Here is a 21053-nt window from a genome sequence, read left to right on the forward strand (position 1 = left end):
TCCTTATTTTCATCACATATTCCAGCTAAACATGATCAAATGAGTTATTGTTTGTCTGCTATGTCTCTTGGGTTCAAGTTTTGGAGTTTTTCTTCGTTTTTTTTTAAATCTGAAAAAATGCCTTTGCAGAAAAAAAAATTTATTTATATAGTGCTGATTGAAAAATACTCATGAAAGGATGAAGTTTTGTATAAAACAATATTCTTACCAATACTAAATAAATATTGAGAAATAAATAGTAGAATTGATGAACGGCTTTTCTCTGAAAACAATCTATTTATTCAAACATATTACACATAAATTGATCTTCGGAACACTGATTTAACTATCCCCATGCATTAATCCTATTGAGTTGGGCTTTGATTTCATTAAAATAAGCAAAATCAAATGATTACGGACTAAGTTTTATTCGATGTAATCAGATTAACTTGTTTACTAATATTTGTTATTTCCCCAATAGGTTTTAGAGAAAAAAAGGTTGTGCGTTTTATTGTTTGTTCATATCAAATCTCATCACAAGCAATTCAAACGATTGCTATATTCATTTTTCTTTGTCTGTTTTTCAAAATCTTCACTTAAAATTGATGGTTCTTTTTTTTTTTCTCTCATTATGGACCACTTAGCATTGGTTTGAATCATGAAGTCATATGGATTAGAATAAGTTGAGATGATTTTGTTGTGATACACACAAGGCTTTCGATGAAATAGGTATTAGAAATGTGGAGATTTGGAATAGGGATAAAATTAGTACTATAAAAAAATATATCAAAACCAAATAACGTATCGATTTTGTCGGTTATGTACAAGTACCATTAAATATACTAAATGACATCGAAACCAAAAACATAAAAAGAAAAAGGAAACGAAATACCGATACTAATAATGGATGGTGTTTAGTCTGTATCGGTTTGACATGGTATCAATACATCACACAAAATTACTCATCCTAACCAAGAATTCAATTATCTCTAGCTATTGTTAAGTGCAAATATTTTTAACACTAGTGATTGCAGATAGCATTGAATAGCTAAAGTTCTCCATCTCCTGTTTTAAAGAAAAACACTTGATTGAAATCAAATTCAAACTTAAAATCTTGCGGCTTCCATCTTGATTCTTCACTTTTCTTCTAATGTTAAAGCTCGTTAATTACAAAATAATAGTGAAATATAAATTAAAAAATAAAAAGTGAAAGGGAAACATATATGTTTTGCCTAGAGATTTACATCCACCGTTTACACGCGTATGCCACGTGTCGAACAACATATGCACTTACGAAACCTCCGCAATTGCAAACACAAGGCTACAACTACAGTCAAAGCCTTCAACTTCAATGGCAACTACTCTGGGGGGTGTACACAACTCATCATCGTCTTCCAACAGCAACGCGATCGACAGTCTCGCTCGTTTCGCTGTCGATGAACATAACAAAAAAGAGGTATGTGCCACTTTCATCTTATGTTAATTTAGTTGGTAAGATATGGTGACCCAAGGCTAACCGGATCGGCAAATTAGGGGTTTGTAGGAAGTTGTTCGTTCGATCGATCATGCAGTTAGTTTTTGAGTTCTCAATTTGGGGCTAAATTGAAATTGAATTCGTGACATGTAGGTTTTTCATGAAAAAAATATATATATAATTTGATGTGTTTGTTGATGATGAATTTTAATCTTATGCTCAATCCGAAACCAAAAAAGTTGAAAAAACCAACCGAAATAACTGAACCGAAACAAAAACGAGACGGTTTGGTTTTGTGTTTTCGTAAAAACCCAACTTTCGGTTCGGATTCAGTTTTGCGCGTAACCAAAACCAACCAGACTTTAGACTTTTGTTTTAATTTTAAATTTAAGTAATTTATAACTGTTTACCATATAGTTTAACACAAGTATTTTATCAGGAATGCATAATAATCAGTTAATTATTAAATAGCAAAAAAAATTATGCCAAATTTTTGGCCAACTTTTTTTTTCCAGCCCTCAATTTTCGAGCCCAAATGGAAAACCCAAAAACTCGAAACCGAACCGAACCCAAACAAAAGACCGAGAAAACAGAAACCGAACAATTTTTAAAAACTAAAAAACCGAGATTTCTGTTTTTGGCCGGTTTTAGCCCGAACCGAACCTACCCATGCACACCCCGATGTAGAATTAGGAACAGAGAACAGCTTCAAAGCTAAGGTTTTGAGAAAGTTATTATTATTATTATTAAACATTAACATAATTTAATAAAAGATTTCTTTCTGCAGAATGCAATGCTGAAGTTAGCAAGAGTCGTAAAAGCGCAAGAACAAGTGGTTGCTGGCACTTTGCATCATCTTACATTGGAGATTGAAGATGCTGGAAAGAAGAAAATATACCAGGCCAAGGTATGGGTGAAGCCATGGATGAACTTTAAGGAGTTGCAGGAATTCACTCATGTTAATGAACCAGCCACCAACACAGACGGTGACGGGTCAGGATATCAGTCAGTTCCGGTTCATGATCCTGTGGTTCAAGATGCTGCAAATCATGTTCTCAAAACACTCCAACAGAGATCGAATTCATTATATCCATATGAATTGCAAGAAGTTGTTCATGCTAAAGCAGAGGTATGCAAGTTTTTCATATTCTGATTCAAGTTTTTGTTTAATATATTGATATTAAAAGTTATGTGACAGATTGTGGAAGGATGTGCAAAGTATGATATTCTAGTGCAGTTTAAAAGGAATGATAAGGAAGAGAAATTTAAGGCTAATCTGCACAAGGATGACAAAGGGGTCTTTCATCTTAACCACTTTGTTCAAGATCATTCCTAATTAAAATTGGTTCAGGACTCTTGAGGTACCGCGTGCTTGTGTGTGTTTTGTGTAATAATAATATACCTAAATGTTACACCTTTGTTTGTTGAACATGGGCCTGAGTTTGTGCTTGATTTGTGTTTTATGTTTGTTTATAATTTAGAGGTGTCAAGTTGACTAATGTAGTTTCGGTTTGGTTTATGGTCGATCTACTAACGGGTCAAACAGGTAAAATATTCGGATAAACTAAAACAGACCTGATCTGGTTTTAAAGTATAATGAAATGACCTCTTTTTGACCCGCTAGTTCTGCACTTTTTTGACCTGCAAGTTTCTTAGCTATTGCGTCGCTACCCATTGCTTGGCTTCAGCCAACAGACACCTTAAAATCTAAATTCTACACATTTTGACTTACTGTCTAAAACTTCTTTATGACGTTTTTGCTGTTATGTTTGTTTGGATTGAATTCTTTTATTTATTTATTTTTTTAATTTTGTATCTTGGTAAGTGCTTTTGACTAAATATTCTTGAAATCGATACCTTATTCTAGTAAATCGGCTTATGTAAGTACTTATGTGACGAGATATGCATAAAGCTTAACCTTATGTTGCGCATTTTTGGTGTGTTATATGAACGCTTTTAACCAACAGGCTTTTGGCGGTTTGGTTAGTTTACTGGATCTTTTACATTGTTGATAGCAAGGACTCGTACCCTTGACCTTTAGATGAGGGGCATCATTGAACACACCATAACACACCATAACACATCACCATGATATAACACATCAAGTATCACCAGGCTAGATACCCTTTGGTTGCGTAAATTTCAAGTTTGTTAAGATGGTAAGAAAGCCGCATAATTGTTTCTGCCATGATTCAACGAAATGAAGCAAAATATTTAGATTCAAAGATAACTAGGTTATTGACCCGTGTATAACATGGGTCGAAATATAGAAATCGTCAAGTAATATATATATATATATATATATATATAGAGGAAGGTTATTGTACAAATTAAATTAACATACTAAACATACAAATAACATAGTGTAATTACAGTTCTCAAGTAGAGTAATTATGCGACAAAAAATAAAATAGGGTACTAATAATTACGTACACTACTCATAAACGTAATTATACTACTAACACAGATAATTACTCTATACTATTACACTAAATTATACTATTTATTTTAACTAGAGTAATTATTTTGTAAGTAGAGTAATTGTAGTACATGCTTCTTCCTCCTCAAATTATACTAGCTTCAATTAGAGTAATTATTTTATAAGTAGAGTAATTGCAGTATCTGCTTCTTCCTTCTCAAATTACACTACGTGTTTCAAATAGAGTAATTATATTATAGGTAAAGTAATTATTGAATATGCTTATTCATCTTCCTCAAATATCCACAGCAATTTTCTTCAACTGGAAATATCAATTAGCTTCAATTGATGTATTACTTCGATTTACAGGTTTCAATTAAACAATTAATATTCGCAAAAGATTTAATTTGATTCACAAAATTGTAACCTAGGAATGAACGACGACAATAAGAATCGACGAGGTCCAGTGGCCGGAATCTGACGGATGCGGACGGTGACGAAATTGATAAGCGCTTGACGGTTGGGAGTTTGAAGCGGAGGCGTGGTATCCAGAGGATCAATTGAATTAGGCGGAGGCGGTTGCGTGGTGGGTAATTGAGAAGGTGCTACCGTGGGGAATTGAGAAGGCCGGTGCTGCTCGTAGGGAATTGCGAGGCAACGGAACCTTGGTTGAAGGAAAGGCGGCGGGAGGTTGGCGGTGGAGTGATTGGAGTCCGGTGATTTTGTGGTGGATGAGAAAGAAGATGGAGATGTGGTGTGGTGGTTTTGTTCAGTTTGTATGTTTAGTATAAATTTTTTATTTGTATTTGATCCATCTCCTATATATATACATGATTAGGTTCATTTCAGAAGTATTTTTAGTGCGAGAAGTGCGAGAAAAAATTCTAACCAATCAAAAGATTTCTTTTTTAATTTCTGATTATTTAAATACAAAGTTATATGAGTAAAATACAAAGTGTTTTTTTTAGTAACTTATACTCATTAATAGTTTAATTAATGATAAGTTATTAACTAGTGGTAAGTTACAATCTATTTTTTTTATTTCATCTAAAATTTGAACCATTAAAATACATTTGATCAAAAATTATTTTATTTAAAATAAGGCAAATTATTATTATTTTTTATTTGATCTTAAATGTGAAGTGTTTTTTTTTCTCTTTGATTTTCAATCAATTAATATACTGTAGGTTTATCTTATGTAATGTATATATAGTTACGTAATGTTGTGTATGGACACTTTAAGATGTTGTATAGTCAAAACTAATGCAGTGTAGGCACACTTTTAAATATTCCGTAGTCATAACTAATGTAGTGTAAGCAAAACGAGTGTAGTGTAGGTACACTTTCAGATGTTGTGTAGTCGTAACTAATTTAGTGTAGACAAAAGTAATATAGTGTAAGCACACTTTCAAATGTTGCATAGCCATAACTGCTATAGTGTAGGCAAAACTAGTGTAGTGTAGGCATACTTTCAGATATTGTGTAGTCGTAACTAATATAGTGTAGGCACACTTTCAAATGTTGTGTAGTCATAACTAATGTAGTGTAGGCAAAACTAGCGTAGTGTGGGCACACTTTCAAATGTTATGAAGACATAACTAACATAGGGTGTAGGTAAAACTAATGTAGTGTAGACACGTTTTCAAATGTTGTGTAGTCATAATTAACAATGTACTGCATGTAAAACTGATGTTGTGTATATTACAATGGCAGAGAATCCATAAAAGTATTAATTTGTTTTTTGCAAAATCATTAGTTAAAGAACGTTAACAAAGAACAAATTTTATATCCATATAAAAAAGAACGAATATTAAATTTAGCTAATTTAAATCATTTATGTTTTGATAATTATAAATCTTTTTAGCTTAAGTTTAGGAGTTTCATTATTGAGTGCATACATTTAAACTACAAAAATACCTTTTTCACATTAAAAACCATGTATATGAAATTATTAATAATTACTAGTTTGCCATTATCAATATATACCATTGATTAATGTAATCAATGGTCCAGATTGACTTCTCGTACTTCTCGCTATAACTTGACTTCTTGCATGATCCATCCCCTATATATACATACATATATATATATATATATAATTTCAAAACGACAATTTATTTTTTAATATATTTTTTGAGACAGCAACATGATTTTCTAATTGCAATTCATATTTATACACAAACAAAGTATTGAAATACATAAACTTACAAATAATAACTTTACATAGTAGAATGCTTACGACGAAAATTTAAAACTTAAAAACATAAACTTAATAAACTTTAAAAAAATAATATTAGCAGAAAACAAACAAACTTCACTAACATTAGTCTGGAAGTAAACAAATCAGAAAATAAGCATCCGTGAAAGATTCCCGATAAGCATCCAAGAATGGTTCGGGATACTTTTCTTCCTAAACTTGGAACACAAGTAATGACATAAACATTCATATACCAATCTAACAAACATAGTGACCAACTGATTACGAAAACGGTTTTTACATTTAATGTGAAAAGGTCTTGCTCCGTAATAAACTGAAGTACATCCAAAGCGCATTTATGAACATAATCAAATCGAAACCTTTTTTTTAAATGACATGTTTTGACCAAAATCAAATCGTTGCATTTTGAGAATGACCCATTTTGGCCCGAACCAAATCGATATCTTCTAAAATTGACCCGTTATGACCCGAAACAAATCGATACGAATTTAAAAAAACCCGTTGAAACCCGAACGAGATCGATACATTTTATATTGATCCGTTGACCAGAACTAAACTGATACCCTTTTAAAATGACCCATTTTGCCCTGAGCCAAAACAAATCGAAACATTTATAAAATGACTCATTTTCATAAATGAAAATTGAAATAACCCACACTTAAAGACTAAGAAAAAAAAATGAAGGGTAACACATAGAACGTTCTTTCTACCAAATGCCAATTCATTATTATTGGTTATGAAGATCCAAAAAATATATAAAGATTCAATGACTTCAACTCACTTGGAAGTTGAAACTCATATGAACCTTTCACTTAATTTTTGAATCTCCATATTCTTTCATTTATCAATAGGCACTAAAATCAAACACCAAACAAACTAAATATAAATTGAAAAAAACTAAAACCAAAAATCTAAATAAAACCAAATACCAATAAAGCTAAACTAAAACCGAAATGAAATTGAAAAACTAAAACCGATAAATCAGAAATTGAAAGAAAAACAAAAACTGTAAAAACCAAAACGAAAAACTGAATAAAGTTAAACCCACCTAAAACGAAACTAAAAATTCCAAAATCGAACCGAAACAAAACTAAAACGAAACAATTTTATAAAAACTAAAACAGAACAAAAAACCAAAAGCTAAAATGAAACCAAAATAAAAAATAACTACCATGAAATTTTGAAAAGAAAAACTTAAACTCATTAAGGAACAAATGTATTATTAATTAGATTAGATTAGAATATGTTGAATGTAATTTAATATAATTTTGAATTATTTTATTAGAAAGAAATTATGAGAATGTATATTATTTATGAAAAAACTTATTACTTTAATAGTATAGTAGATTCTGGTAGAAGGTTCAAATTTGGGCCCATTACCTTGTGATTCTTCAAGGCATGAAGACAGATGTTTATACACAATGAATTAGCAGAGTAATTTATAGCTCTGTTATGCGATATTCCAATAAAGAAGCGATATCTGCCATGGTAGAAATCTCCATAATTGAAGCGATAACTGGTCTCACACATCGTATTAGTTATGTACTATGCTACTTTGCCCTTTCCCTAGCAAAGAATAATTGAGCATATTGTTACTTTACCTTCAACTTATCAAGGCTTTACGAAATAGAAAAGAACATTTTGTTTCAACTCTTCAAGCCTTAAAAAATAGTGGAAAATTAAGCAAGGCATAAAGACCCGCATAGAGCAATTGTTTGGTTTGGTTTGGTTTGATTTTAGTAACGGTTTGATTTTTGTTTACAATGACTGCTTAGGGAAACTAAATTGTGAACACCCATGTATAGCAAAACACTCGATATCAAATGATACACAAGTTGCATCTACCTATTCTAATAAAGTAAAATAAATGTTGACACTTGTCATATTTTGGTTAATTCTCACAATTTTTTTCCTCAAAAACTAATTTACCTTAATATATATAATAAATCAATAATTATTCACTTTCCTTTTACACTATATTTATATAATATCTATATATTTTTATAAATATAAATATTAACATATTATTTTACTGCATATTTTAAAATACTTGGTGAATTTCAAAAATTAACAACAAATTATGTTTCTCAAATGAAAATTGTTTCAGGTTTTTTTATGGAACTTAAATTTGATATTATGGGTCAAAAGTTGGTAATTAGATTATTTGGTACACGTTAACTACATTTAGGTCAAAATTTGTTATGGGTCAAAAATAAAAATTTTGAGTATTTTTAAAAGTTTGAAAATGCAAAATAGATTTATCATCAAATTTGTTATGGGTTCAAAGTGTTGACTTTGAAATGTCAAAAGTATGAAAGTTAGAATTTTAAACATGTTTAAAATTTATTTTTAAGAGCATTTTTTAAAATAATCAAAAGGTTCGGGATTTGGCAAACTGACTATTTTTTCCTCAACTATTAAAATGTAAGAAAAGACCGCGAACACTTTCTACATACCACCCCCATGCCTATTAATGCTTCTAACTTTTATTAATTTTGGAATATTTATGTTAACATTAATTTTTCCTTCAATGATGATCAGAACGTTGTATGGGAAGCATGTCATGGAAAACTATGCTCAAATGAAACAAAATATTCACAAAATTGGATGGGTTAACATGCTATTTTTTATGTTATCATTATGACAAAATCGAGAAACCCTCTGAAACTTATCAAAATCTTTTTCATGGTGTAGCTCAGAAAAACATAGTTCTGAAAGAACATCCATTGTTACAATTTATGTTCTACTTCCCTTTAATGAGTGGTAAATTGATAAATATATTAATAAAGGTGACGCTCCTTTTGTATTTAGACTGAGTGATTAGAACTACTATCGTATGAGAAGCTTTATTTCTGAAATTGGTTCATAACCAAAAGTCTTTCAATTGTACATATATGGCACCGAGAAAGAATTTTTCAATAGAAAGAAATATTCTCGGGTACGTTTTTGCACGAGCATTTCTTTATTAAGTTCATTTAAAAAATAATTTTATGATATAAATAAAATCAATTTATGTCCACATTATATAGATACAAGCATAGATGTAATACATTTTTTTTCATATACACTATGTAATTATTTGTTTTAGTTATAATTTTATAATTTGAATTATCCCGTGTGTGACACGGGCTCTAAAACTAGTTAATAAAAAAATAATAAAATCTATTATGGTTCTCAGAGACAGCTCCGATGATTAAGATCCAATTATATTCTATAAGATTTAGAATTTACAATATGTATGCAAAAAAATTTTGCCTCCAAAAATTACGGGTCTCGCCTGACGGTTGCGCGTGCACAGCCCGAGCCGGCCCTGCTTGTTATATGGCTCAGGATCACAGCAAGATCGACCAGACCTGTTACTTTTCAGTTATTCATTAAAAAAAGTAATCTAATCTTTCCAAACATATACAAAATAAAAGTCTAGGTAAATAAATAGGTCTAAGATTTACATCAGCGTCTATGGTGTTTGAAGGAGCAAACTACTACTAGATTGAACATGGGTTCTATCCGACGTGTGATGTTGTTTACACGCGTATGCAAGAAATTAACCTCCACATCTGGACATGCTACAGTCACCAAGTCGCCGCAATTGCAAACCCAACCCTACAATCAGCAAAGCCTTCAACTGCAAGTTTTGCTACCAGTTATAGCATCATCTTATTCTTCGTTGCATTCATTCTTAGAAAGTTCAACATGATAATTTTATTGAATGAATACATCCAAATATGTAAATTTGCTTTTAAGTGTTCATACAAAATTGATCTAGAATAAGATATGTACTTGTCTCATTCAATACCGAAGTTAGTCTACATGTAAGTAGAGTAAACTAGTATAATAAGAATTCACAACAAAGCACGCCATTTTCTTGGGTTATTTGCACATCAGTCACATTACTAATCAATATGGCTAAAACTTACCGACACATCAGCTCACATCGTCATCACTTTTCACCCATAAATCACACACAAATTTAAATAAATTAATTAAGGAACCAAAGCCATGCTATACCCAAATAATCACATCCTGCTGCCGTATCAAGTTGTCGAGATAACAAACAAAAATAAAAAACAAAACCATTCGCATAATTAGATCGGGGTAGAATCCAAGATTCCAAACGAAAACCTCAACATACGTTGACAGTGAGCGAGGTCAAGCGAGAGCGCATTATGCAATGAGTATTGATTCTTCAAAAAGTGATGCAAGCATGAGTTATGATTAAAAAAAAAGTTTTCCATATTTGCTTGTATGCTTTTGAACGTAATAAACACATAAGCGTTTTAAATTAGCAATCCTAAATAAAAGTGGCTTTTCAAATGTCATTTACTTGTAAAGCCGCATGCCTTCACGAAGCTCCCTTTCTCTAGTTTCCTTTTGTTCCTTCTTCCTCCTGTAATTTTGCATCAGAGTAAATGAGCATCATCATTACGTTCATGCGATGTCAAATTCAAAATCTGCGAAAACGACAGCGATGTAAACTCTCTAGCTTCTCATCATCAACATCCGGCAACGACTTCCGCTTCACACATTTCACATACTTCCCAACCACATACACTTTAAAAATCACCCCACCATGGTTCACAAGCTCCTGCAACACAGTAGGCGTTTTCAAATTCTCCTGCAACGGCTACAATAATCTGCACAATTCCTAAACATTAATATTTATATTTGTAACGTTCAATGAAGTTATATATATTCACCTTAAATTTAAGAAAAGGTTACATTCTCTTAGTTAATTATAAGTTCTTAATAAATATATAATGTTCATGTTCTCGATGATGTCCAACTTCATAGATATCTCATGTTAATTATTTGCATCAAGGTTAAGTATAAAATTAAGCTAAACTACTTGCATAAGATTATATCGCCTTATAGGCTCGTGGGATATATATATATATATATATATATATATATATATATATAAATAGATAATCATTCATCATATACCCTGGAGCAGAACCAGAGGTAAAGCAAAGCTGAAGTAAAGTAGCAACAACAACCATCATATAGGTCAATGTGTACCTGCAGAATTATTTGAGATTAGTGAATTAAAAAAATGTGAGTGATTATGCACTTAATTGCAAGACAGCTGAGGAGAACAGATAAAAACATGTTAATCTGGTTATTTGAAGTATTATTAAATTTGTTAGTTTGAGCGCCATCTATTGAAAATGCTTGTAATTATTTGATATGGATCCGGATAGGGTGTAAACGAGCTATGCTTGGGCTCGGATTGTTTATTATTTGTTAATTAATTTATATACATTTATAGTTATTTTATATATATACCAATTATAACTTTGATATATAATAATTTGTTATAAAAATATATATTTACTGAATACGCTCGTTCAGGCTCGCAAGACAGTTTGAGCTCAGGCATGGCTCATTTGTTATTTGTTAATTAATTAATATAACTAATATAATTTTGTTACTTTTATCATCATTTTTATATGATAATAGTTATTAACTTATTATAATATATATATATATATATATATATTAATAAAATCTATTTGAACAGTAGACTTGTTTACGCTCGCTAGCCAGCTTGAGCTCAAAAAGTGAAGCTCAGGCACGGGCTCTTTTGTAAACAAGCTTAATTTGGGCTCTAGCTCGTTTAAGCTTGGCTCATTTTGAGCATTAGTGAGCCGTTATCGAGTAGCTCACACACGGCTTGGCTCGTTTACACCCATAGATCTGCAGTGTCTGTTTGACTGAGCTGAAACACTTTTTGTCCACCCGTTTTGATTTCTTTGTAAATAAAGTGTGTCAACTATGATAACAGTAACAAAATACCACCATAAAAATTGAATGAATTTGTTTAGAAGCTTTTTTCTTTTATGCATTAATAACACACTTCTTCTGGTGACTTTCGTCCCATCTCCTTCTAACCCTTTATTTTTGTTTATTGTCTGATCCATTATTGATATAACTTAAATCAACCCATTCATAAAACTTTTGGTAATCATTATTCTGAGTCTGAACATTCTAACTAACTACAGATATTCACATTACAAGAAGATGCGTGAATCAATTGACAAATATGAAGGCGGTTTGGAGGCCTTTTCTCAGGGTTATATGAAGTTTGGTTTCACTCGTAGGTATCTCTAAATAAATATTTAGTTCATCATATTAGTGCTATATTGTTTAATTCATGCCATTTGGTTTTTAATTCTATCAGTTATTGACAGCATTTTATTATATTATGATGAGTTTATTGTATTAATCTTTTGTTGGTAGTGAGACAGGTATAACCTACAGGGAATGGGCACTTGGAGCTAAGGTTTGTCACAATAATATTAAATATAACCTAGCTTCCGTTACTATGTTTCTGATAATTCAATAATAATAATAAAAGGGGGAAAAATCATATGGTTTAAGCTTCACACAAACATTACCTTTAAAAATTCATCAATGAGATTCCTCAAGAACTTCACTTCCAATCCAGCATTACTGACATATCAAAAGATTCCCCTTGTTTCTTCGCCTCCTTGGCTTTTTTTGCAATTCTTTTCCATTTCTTGATCAAATCTGGATTAAGACAAAGCTCTATCTGAAAACAAACCAAAAGAGAATCACATGTGTATCATGACAATGAGCTTGATGAATGATAGAATATGGTGTATGAATTTACCTGAAAACGACCATAGGATAGACTATGCCAGCAATGTAAACTTGCCAATCTCATGACTTTCTTGCTGACTACATCATCTTCTAAACTCTGTCACGAAAAGAAACCGCAAAGTGAGGCAATTATAATTTGTATCAGTGCAATCATCAAGTATGACTGTATTGACATTCATTATGCCAAATTTGTATCAAAAGGGTATAGATAAGCTCTATATTTTACCTGGAAGGCATTAATCATGAAAAGTAGATAATTTGTCTTCTCTGCAATACTCAGGCTTCTTCCCAGCATTAAATATCCAAAGTCAGCCAGTAGTCTTGACAAATATCAATAGCCACAAGAAAGCAAGTCACAATGTCACATACCTCTTTCAAGCAGAGAACCCTCTCAATAAACGCCTTAAACATACCTTTTCTATCATAAAAGCGTATCCACGCAACAACATTCTCACGAAACTGCATATTACAAAACAAAATTTGCTTAGCACATAAGTTCAACTTATAGTACACACAAACATTCTCGTTCACCTTACTACCGAAATTCAAACCCTAACCCTCCTTAATGACCAGTATCACTGTACCTTCTACCAAAAACTTCATTCGATATCACACTCAACAAGAGTACAAAAGCATATTCTCTACTCAATTGCTGGTCGAACACTTGGTGTGCGGCCTTAAAAAAGAGTATGTAATGTAAAACCAAAACTACAACAACCTACCAAGTAAAATAACTACCAAGCAGCACACACACACAAACACTAAAAGTCGTAAGTTGAAAGATGAAAAGAAACGCAATAGAATCAATCCTTACATATACATATACACGGAAGCATTTTTATTTGTATATTGTCGTCAGAGACGCGTTTAGCATCATCAAGTGTTGGGGTGGGTTATATAATTATAATTCACAGATTCAATAAGATTATGAACACCAAGAGCATTATGAGCAAAACATAGTACCGCGGTAGGTGCTACATGCCCAAACTATTCGATACACGAATTATTAATTAGAAATTTAACTTATTTGACGAAAAAATTTTAAGGCCAACTCAACCCAACCCGTTTGACCCATTTTGACCGTTACCCAATCTATTGATGTTCTAATTTGCAGATGCAGCAGATCCCAAAATCTTAAGAACAATTGTCAAATTTGAAAACATTTATCCCACATCAATTTCTATAATTATGTACGCGCATGATAAGCGAAGGTCTAAAGTTAACCCAAGTAACAAAACAGGAACAAGTCAAACGGGCTGAAGTTACCCAACCAACTGACCAAGTTCATCTAATGCTATTATACACTTGACAATCTGAAGGCCATGTATGATTTTCATCAAGCTATTTATACAACTATCATATACATTATTAGCTATACTCTAATTTGGAACTTTCTTTGAAATTGAAAGTTAAGAATGCAATAGCGTGACTAAACCTTCCATGATGTTCATTAGTACTTCACATCTAAACAACTCCAACATCAACAGTTTTGAAAGCATACAAAGCCACCAAAGTATGAAAAAAGATGCAAATTTCATAACCAACAATAACAAAAGATCATTATTTCTAACCTACAAACTACAATGAGCTAACAGTATCCCCATTGATCGTCATCCTTTAGCGTTTATTAAGCAGCAGGCGGCCTGAGCTCATGATCATGAGAAGTATCACATTGGAATGCAACCATAGTCCGGGAAAACAGGCTTCTTGTTTGTCATGGCATTGTAGTACCATATTTTCAATAATTACATTTTTAAGCGTCATAAACCATGTATTTGTAATTACCTTCCTTCAAAGGGTGAGAAAGCATTTGGATCAACATAGGCGAAAAGGCTAACCCCATCACACAGTCTTAGAAGCCTGCTTGCTTATCTCCGAGACACGAATCCACTTGCTACACATGTTATGTAAAGCGTAACACGTGTCATAAAAGTAAAAATATTTTTAAACTAAAATTGTCACATGAAAAATAAGAAAGTCGGTTAATTTTGTATATACTTATCAATACTTCCAATTGATAAGAATATACAAGTCAATTGTGATACATAAATTGAAATAAGAAGCCATGTCAAAATGCAGCAGATTCAACTAAATGTTTCCACGTTTAATATTAAGAAAATTCACATGAAAGAAAGTCATGGCTTAAGGGATAAAGCAGCAGTAATTAACAAAGCAACACAATTCATTTATTAAATTAGTAAATGTAGTATAACAATAAGTTGAATGAAAGATATTATTTTAAAAGCAATCGTATGCGTCACATCTCATATTTCAATATGGTGCCTGGAATCCTTGGTAGAAAGACTGTTTTTTCTTGGTGTTCCCCGCTAGCTATCTCAGCGACAATCACGTTATGCCCGAACGCTTTGCAGATGAGCCTTGTTCCATTACATAGGCCATTTGATGTGTCAATGTTTCTTAGCAAAATGATAGGACATCCGATCTTTAATTGTAGTTTAGTTGTGTTGATGGTGGATGTGGGTGTTGCTGAGGACCAAGAATTTGTTTTTTTGTTAATTAAAACAAACCATATAATTTGTATATTATATGAACAGTAAAATATGGTGCGGGTGTACCTGGGTTTGGTTCTTTCGGGCGGTTTGTTGTTGAATCCTTTGTTGGAGCATAACTCGTGTTTGTTTTGCTTGGTGGTGTATGAGTTTTGCTTTTGTCATAGGGCAATGTTGGTGTGGGCTTTGTTGAGGCAAGGTGTGTGGGAGATTTGGGTTTGGTTATGTTTAGTTGGATTATATAGGGGCTGTTGATGAAATAAAACGGTTATTCACATCAATGGGTGTTAATTATTGACTTCATGGAGTGGGGGATTCATTTCATGAATATACAAATTAATGAGTTATTAATATGACTTCAATGTATGAATTATATTGTCAAACACAAATCTATACATTATTAAAATTAAGGGTGTGAGTTTGTAACACGAAATTCGCACCATATTACTTATTAAAAATTAACCCTTGCATCTCAGTAAAATATATACTTAGCTTACATGTTTTCTATTCTATAGATGCTAGATGAATAAGGGTTCGATTGGTTTGTAGGCTCAAGTGTTTTAGGTGTCTATAACAAGTGTTTCGAATGAGCATGGCTTTATATTATTACATACATGAATTTGCTAATCTATTTTGTAGTCGCAAGAACTAACTTGAACTAATTACATTCACAATGATAAATAAATGAACCGTTGGATAATATTTTAATTTTTAAATTATTCCAAAATAGTCCTTCCTTCTCTTAAATACAATCTGGATTGTATTTTTTTTACTTATGCAATTATTTTAAAGCAATCACGGTTTCTCTTAAAAACGCACACTAACGTTGTTTTTCCCGGGTCCTTTTACTAATTGCTCATACTAACTTTTCTCTCAAAATGAAAGGATTTCAAAGAAAGTAATCTCCTGTCCTAACTTCTATAAAAAAAATGTAATTTATTGTCACAAACCTTAATGTCTTTTGTTAATCGGATGATATATTTTGACAATAGAGAACCACCAGTAATATCTAAAACCAAACACACGAGAAATATCCAACAAACTCACAATATTTGAAAGCATAGTTAAACACAATCAAGCACAACCAGTAAGACTCCAACAACCAGAATCTCTTGTCAACTTCACAGCTTCCCCTATATCAATTCTCGACACCAGAACTGGTATTGGCGTTCCCATGGGCATCAGGAACGACATGCCTATTTGCTTTGACCTGAAAACTTTTAACAAGTTAGTGTGCCAAATTCCAAAGTAGAAGCAAACATAAAATAGTTCTCATACCAGCGAAAGGTAGAACTACAAGAAATGAAAGAAAGCCCAAAATATATGATTATTGTAGAACTGATTTAAGTATGTGGGATCAAGTTGACTTTTTTTGGCTACTGTATTATTAGCATGGCTTCTGATCGTTATATAATTATAATAACTTGTATAAATATATAATTTTTGAAAATTAACACTGACCCATGGATCTTCATCCTGATCAAGGGTCCATTTGGCTAGGTATACAGCTGAGGCAGCTATGAGAGACGGTAAGAACTTTAAGAAACGGTACTCGGTTTGAGTTAACTCGGTTAAATAGTTTGCTAGGAATTCAAGTTCTATAATTGGAGCCTGCATATAAAGACAACTTATGGCTTCATCCAAGTGTTTCAGTTTCATAAGTCTGTTTGATAAAAGTTTTTAACAGTATGTTAATTTACCTTATAAGAACTTTGTGCTGCCAAAAAGAATCTCTTGAAAAATGAAATGGAAATATTTGGCATTGAAAAAAGGTGTTAATATGTTATCGATACGGACTACAACCTCAAGAACTTTTTGGCAGTTGGAACAGAAAGCTGAAAGCTCAATGACGTACGTGCATACAACACAAAGCTTCTGTTTTGCCTCGATGGGCGTATCCCTAGATGAGACGGTTAACAACATGACAACAGGTGTCAATCCAGCACCAATAACCGATTAACCAAAGGATCGGTTTTCAAATTCCCTTAACTGTGATTTTAGTTTTTGGTTCCGTTAAAGCCTAAAACCAAGCCTTAGCACACCCCCTAATCACTACATTCATTTCACTTCTAAACCTTCCAAACACCTTAACAGGGTCTCCAATTCTAAATACGGTCCTCAATACGCACATATTCGGTTTTGTATGCAGATATGATGTCATTTCAAAACCTTACCTTCAAGATTCCAAAAACAACGGTTTGAGTAGGCAAAACATTGAACCCGAAATTTGAAATACATCAACTCTCTCAACAAATGCAAATATTGGCTGGCTGATGGCTGTATAGCTACTGTTTGTATAAAAAAAAGGTCGCACTAGGTTTACAAATATCACAATTTTGACTTTTGAAGGCCAACTAAAATATAAAAAAAATTTATTGCCTTTTCTTAAATTCACATATAACATTATTCAAATTCAAAAGTATATAAGTAATGTCCAAGAAAGATCAAAAATATCATGTTTTTAGAAGTGAAAAATTAGATAGCTCTTGACTGGTTAACAGTTTGACTTTTAAGGTCAAACCAAAAGATTACCTTTAAAATATGAAAAGTTATAGATCTGACATGAAAAGTCAGCCGGTTTGACTTATGAGGTCGAACCATATCTATTAAACATGGAAGTCATTAAGTTGACCTTAAAAGTGAAATGTGACTAGATTTGTTTATGTGAAGAAATGAAGGTTTACTTGATATCCTCCTAGAAGATGTATTATAATGCAGGCGTTAGCGAAGCCGACGAGCCAATAAGGTTCATAAAAACCGAATCCCGTCAAGAGATTTCCTAGTGTATCATTCCCAAATACAGCATACTCGAAACATCCACATCCAAGGTAGAAAAAACCTGTCACAAGAATCACGATCGTTGAAGCGCGTTTTGTAACCTTGTTTTCAGCTGGTGGTGGCTTCATAGTATCCTTTAATACACAAAGACATTATCTTATAACACAGTTAACATGCAACTAACTGACTTCGGACAAACTTAACCACTAGCGAATTAATTAATAATAACCTGAATTTCTAAAAGAATAAGAGCATATAGATATGCTAATGCTATGCGTCCGAGTGCTTGAAAAGTTTGTAATAATTTATCAGTAACACTAACAGCCCCGACTCCTGTAGCGTTCCCAGCGATAATATTAGCATATGATGTCACTACACTAAGCCCGACTGATGATAGAATTAGTATTAAGAGGTTAATTTGTACCGATTACTTGAGCAATGTCAGGCCGAAAACCAATAGAAGAGTAGCAATTGACATTTCCCTAAATATAAAATAATAAAATCACAAGGTCAAAATAATTAGAGAATGTGGTTAACAAAGGCATGCATGATAATCAAAACAAACTCCGCATTCAACCAACTAAATATGCATACATAGTTAACTGACATTTTAAATGGTAATCTTGTTTCATCAGGTACTACTAAAGCAATCTTCACTTCAATCATCTCAATGTATAAAATGGAAAAAAAAGATGGAGAAAACTAAGAAAATAACAAATAAAATAAAAATGAGTGTTCTTTATGCTTGATCCTGCCCCTACAGTAGTGCCAATTGATCATAACAACCACAGTACAATACTTGATCATAGTGGATAGATTATCCAGACCTATGGGCTCGTTATTAAAACCCTAAATACCATATTCCAATAAGAGAACTGGACAAAGAATACATAAAACAAATGGAAAACCAATAGTAATAATAGCTCCAATATTCGGCAGCCGTTCAACATCTGCAATAACATACATCACAGAACAAATGAATGAAAGCAAAACAACACTTACCTCCATTGCAAGGAGTGAGAGGCGATGAGGAATTGTGAGGACAAACATCGACCATATTTATAGCATAGAAGAGAAACCGCCGACCATTTAATTCAACCTTTTGATTGCATATAATGAGTTTTAATTTTCTATTGCAATTGAGGGGAAGGAATGCGAATGGGAGAGTCGGAATTCACTGAAGGAATTAATAGGATTCAGGAGAAGGGTTGGACGCATGAAAGGAGACAGCGATGATGTTGCGCAGTTATTATTATTATTTATTATACTATCTATCTATATCCCGATAAATGTTTCAACATTATTATTTATTATATTATGTTTCTATATTATTTTAATAATGTTTCAACATTATTAAAATTGCACAATTTTAACGTTATTTTACTAATCTCGTGAAAATAACGTTAAAAGTGGCAGAAGGTTAATCAGGCATCATGTGGTGGCGTTGATAGCCGAAAGACAATGGTACATGCACCAATCAGCCGGTGTCCCGATGATTGAGTGCTATGTGCGTTATGTCCAAGGCTTGATGCAAAACTACTATCGAGCCGGGGGTCTCATCGGAAGCAGTCTCTCTATCCCTATGGGGTAGGGGTAAGGCTGTCTACATCTTACCCTCCTCAGACCCTACCATAGCTTGGCTATTGGTGGGATATACTAAGTACGATGATGATGATGATGATGATGTTTCTATCTAACCGTCCTATCTCCTATGTATGTATATCTATCTTCTTCTATTATTATAGATATATAATCCTACATTTGTAATATCTGTAAACATGTACGTTCTATTTCTATTTTACCCTTGAATCCATGCATTAGAAAGTTGCACCGAATGCTTGATGAGCGAATCGAGGGGTTGGCAAATTACTTTTCCTGCCCAATTGTTAATTGTCGGTTTTGTCCCTAACATCTAATTGTGAAATTACCTTGCCTATCCTTCACTCCTCCTTAAAAATATATAATAATAATAATAATATAGATAATATAGATATAGATATAGTAGATGTTATCCCTGTATTATGTTTTTTTTATTATTCGTTTCTAATATTTAATTTTATTTATTGTAAGAAAGTTAGGTTTTGATGATGAAAGGGTTTTACAAATAAATGAGATGTTGGTTTAAAAGCTATCTGGGTTTGATGATACATATGGCCTACTTATTTTTTTTATTATAAAATTGTTTCTTAATTGTGAATAATATCGTTTTTTTTTAGAAAAAATCGGATATTATTTTTGAGCATATCTCTGTTATATAGAATTTTCATATCAAATATTTGGTGAGATTAATTTTTAATTTAATGAGATGTTATAACATGTTTAAGGACTATCTGGGTTTGGTGAGACCCATACCTGTGAATTCGGGTCAAATGCATGAGAAACCTCCAATTACAAATAAAGTAATCTGGTGGCTTGAGAGAATGTAGGAAAGAACCAGAGAGCTTTTAAAGATTTCGTTTATATATATTTAAGATAAGATATGTAGTAAAAGAGAACTTTGGTGTCCCTAAGACTTTATTGGGCCAAGTGGCGACACCAAACTGGTCCATACAAATATTGGTAGCATTACGAATACCCATCGAAAGTCAATTTTATCTATTTACGTGACGAAAACCAACTGAATTTGCGTATTTAATTATAAAGTTCAAGGGATGATAGAGTCATAAACTCACTAACCATACAATATAGTTTTATTATTAACATTTTAATCCCTAAACTTAATTAACATAACAACTAGATGTTTAGTTGTTTATCTTTCTATACAACAAGACAATAACATGTTATATAACAACTTATAAAATATCATCCATATAATATTTATATATTGAAAAACCCTGAATCGTTATATTTGAAAGATTGGATTATGTTAATTAAAGTTTCTGGACTTAAGATAGAGATTGCAGGTCCTATGGGGGATAGTGGCGCAGATTTAAGAGCAAGATTAGAGGGTGTATTTGTTAGCCAGCATACATATATCCTTTTAATCAAGCTCCTTTTCATGTTATCGTGTTAGAGGGTGTATTTGTTAGCCAGCTATATTAGATGTTTGAT

At 32.3% G+C, this 21053-nt stretch overlaps 1 protein-coding gene and 1 long non-coding RNA gene across 2 annotated transcripts; one reads left to right on the forward strand and one right to left on the reverse strand.

Annotated features, from left to right (window-relative positions):
- Positions 1–1277: 1277 nt before the first annotated feature.
- Positions 1278–2805, forward strand: LOC143536907 (cysteine proteinase inhibitor 12-like). The gene is made up of 3 exons (XM_077030791.1): positions 1278–1435; positions 2241–2582; positions 2652–2805. The coding sequence occupies exons 1-3, from the start codon at positions 1331–1333 to the stop codon at positions 2787–2789; spliced, it is 585 nt and encodes a 194-aa protein (XP_076886906.1). The 5' UTR covers positions 1278–1330; the 3' UTR covers positions 2790–2805.
- A 9759-nt stretch (positions 2806–12564) lies between these two features.
- On the reverse strand, positions 12565–13348 carry LOC143536908 (uncharacterized). Its single transcript, XR_013135958.1, has 3 exons — positions 12941–13348; positions 12725–12811; positions 12565–12643 (listed from the first exon to the last, which is right to left on the reverse strand). It is a non-coding gene; the product is annotated as an uncharacterized LOC143536908 (long non-coding RNA).
- Positions 13349–21053: the final 7705 nt, after the last annotated feature.

The sequence above is a fragment of the Bidens hawaiensis genome, unplaced genomic scaffold, assembly GCF_021521415.1.
Source record: "Bidens hawaiensis isolate Kalapana, Puna unplaced genomic scaffold, B.hawaiensis_p1.1 tig00010985_1, whole genome shotgun sequence".
NCBI classification, from domain to species: Eukaryota; Viridiplantae; Streptophyta; class Magnoliopsida; order Asterales; family Asteraceae; genus Bidens; species Bidens hawaiensis.

Bases quoted from the DNA above. Each gene is read 5' to 3' on its own strand.
- LOC143536907 (XM_077030791.1), top strand. From the start codon at position 1,331: ATGGCAACTACTCTGGGGGGTGTACACAACTCATCATCGTCTTCCAAC. The intron at 1,436-2,240 runs GTATGTGCCACT...TTCTTTCTGCAG, and splicing joins ATGAACATAACAAAAAAGAG to AATGCAATGCTGAAGTTAGC. The intron at 2,583-2,651 runs GTATGCAAGTTT...GTTATGTGACAG, and splicing joins TTGTTCATGCTAAAGCAGAG to ATTGTGGAAGGATGTGCAAA.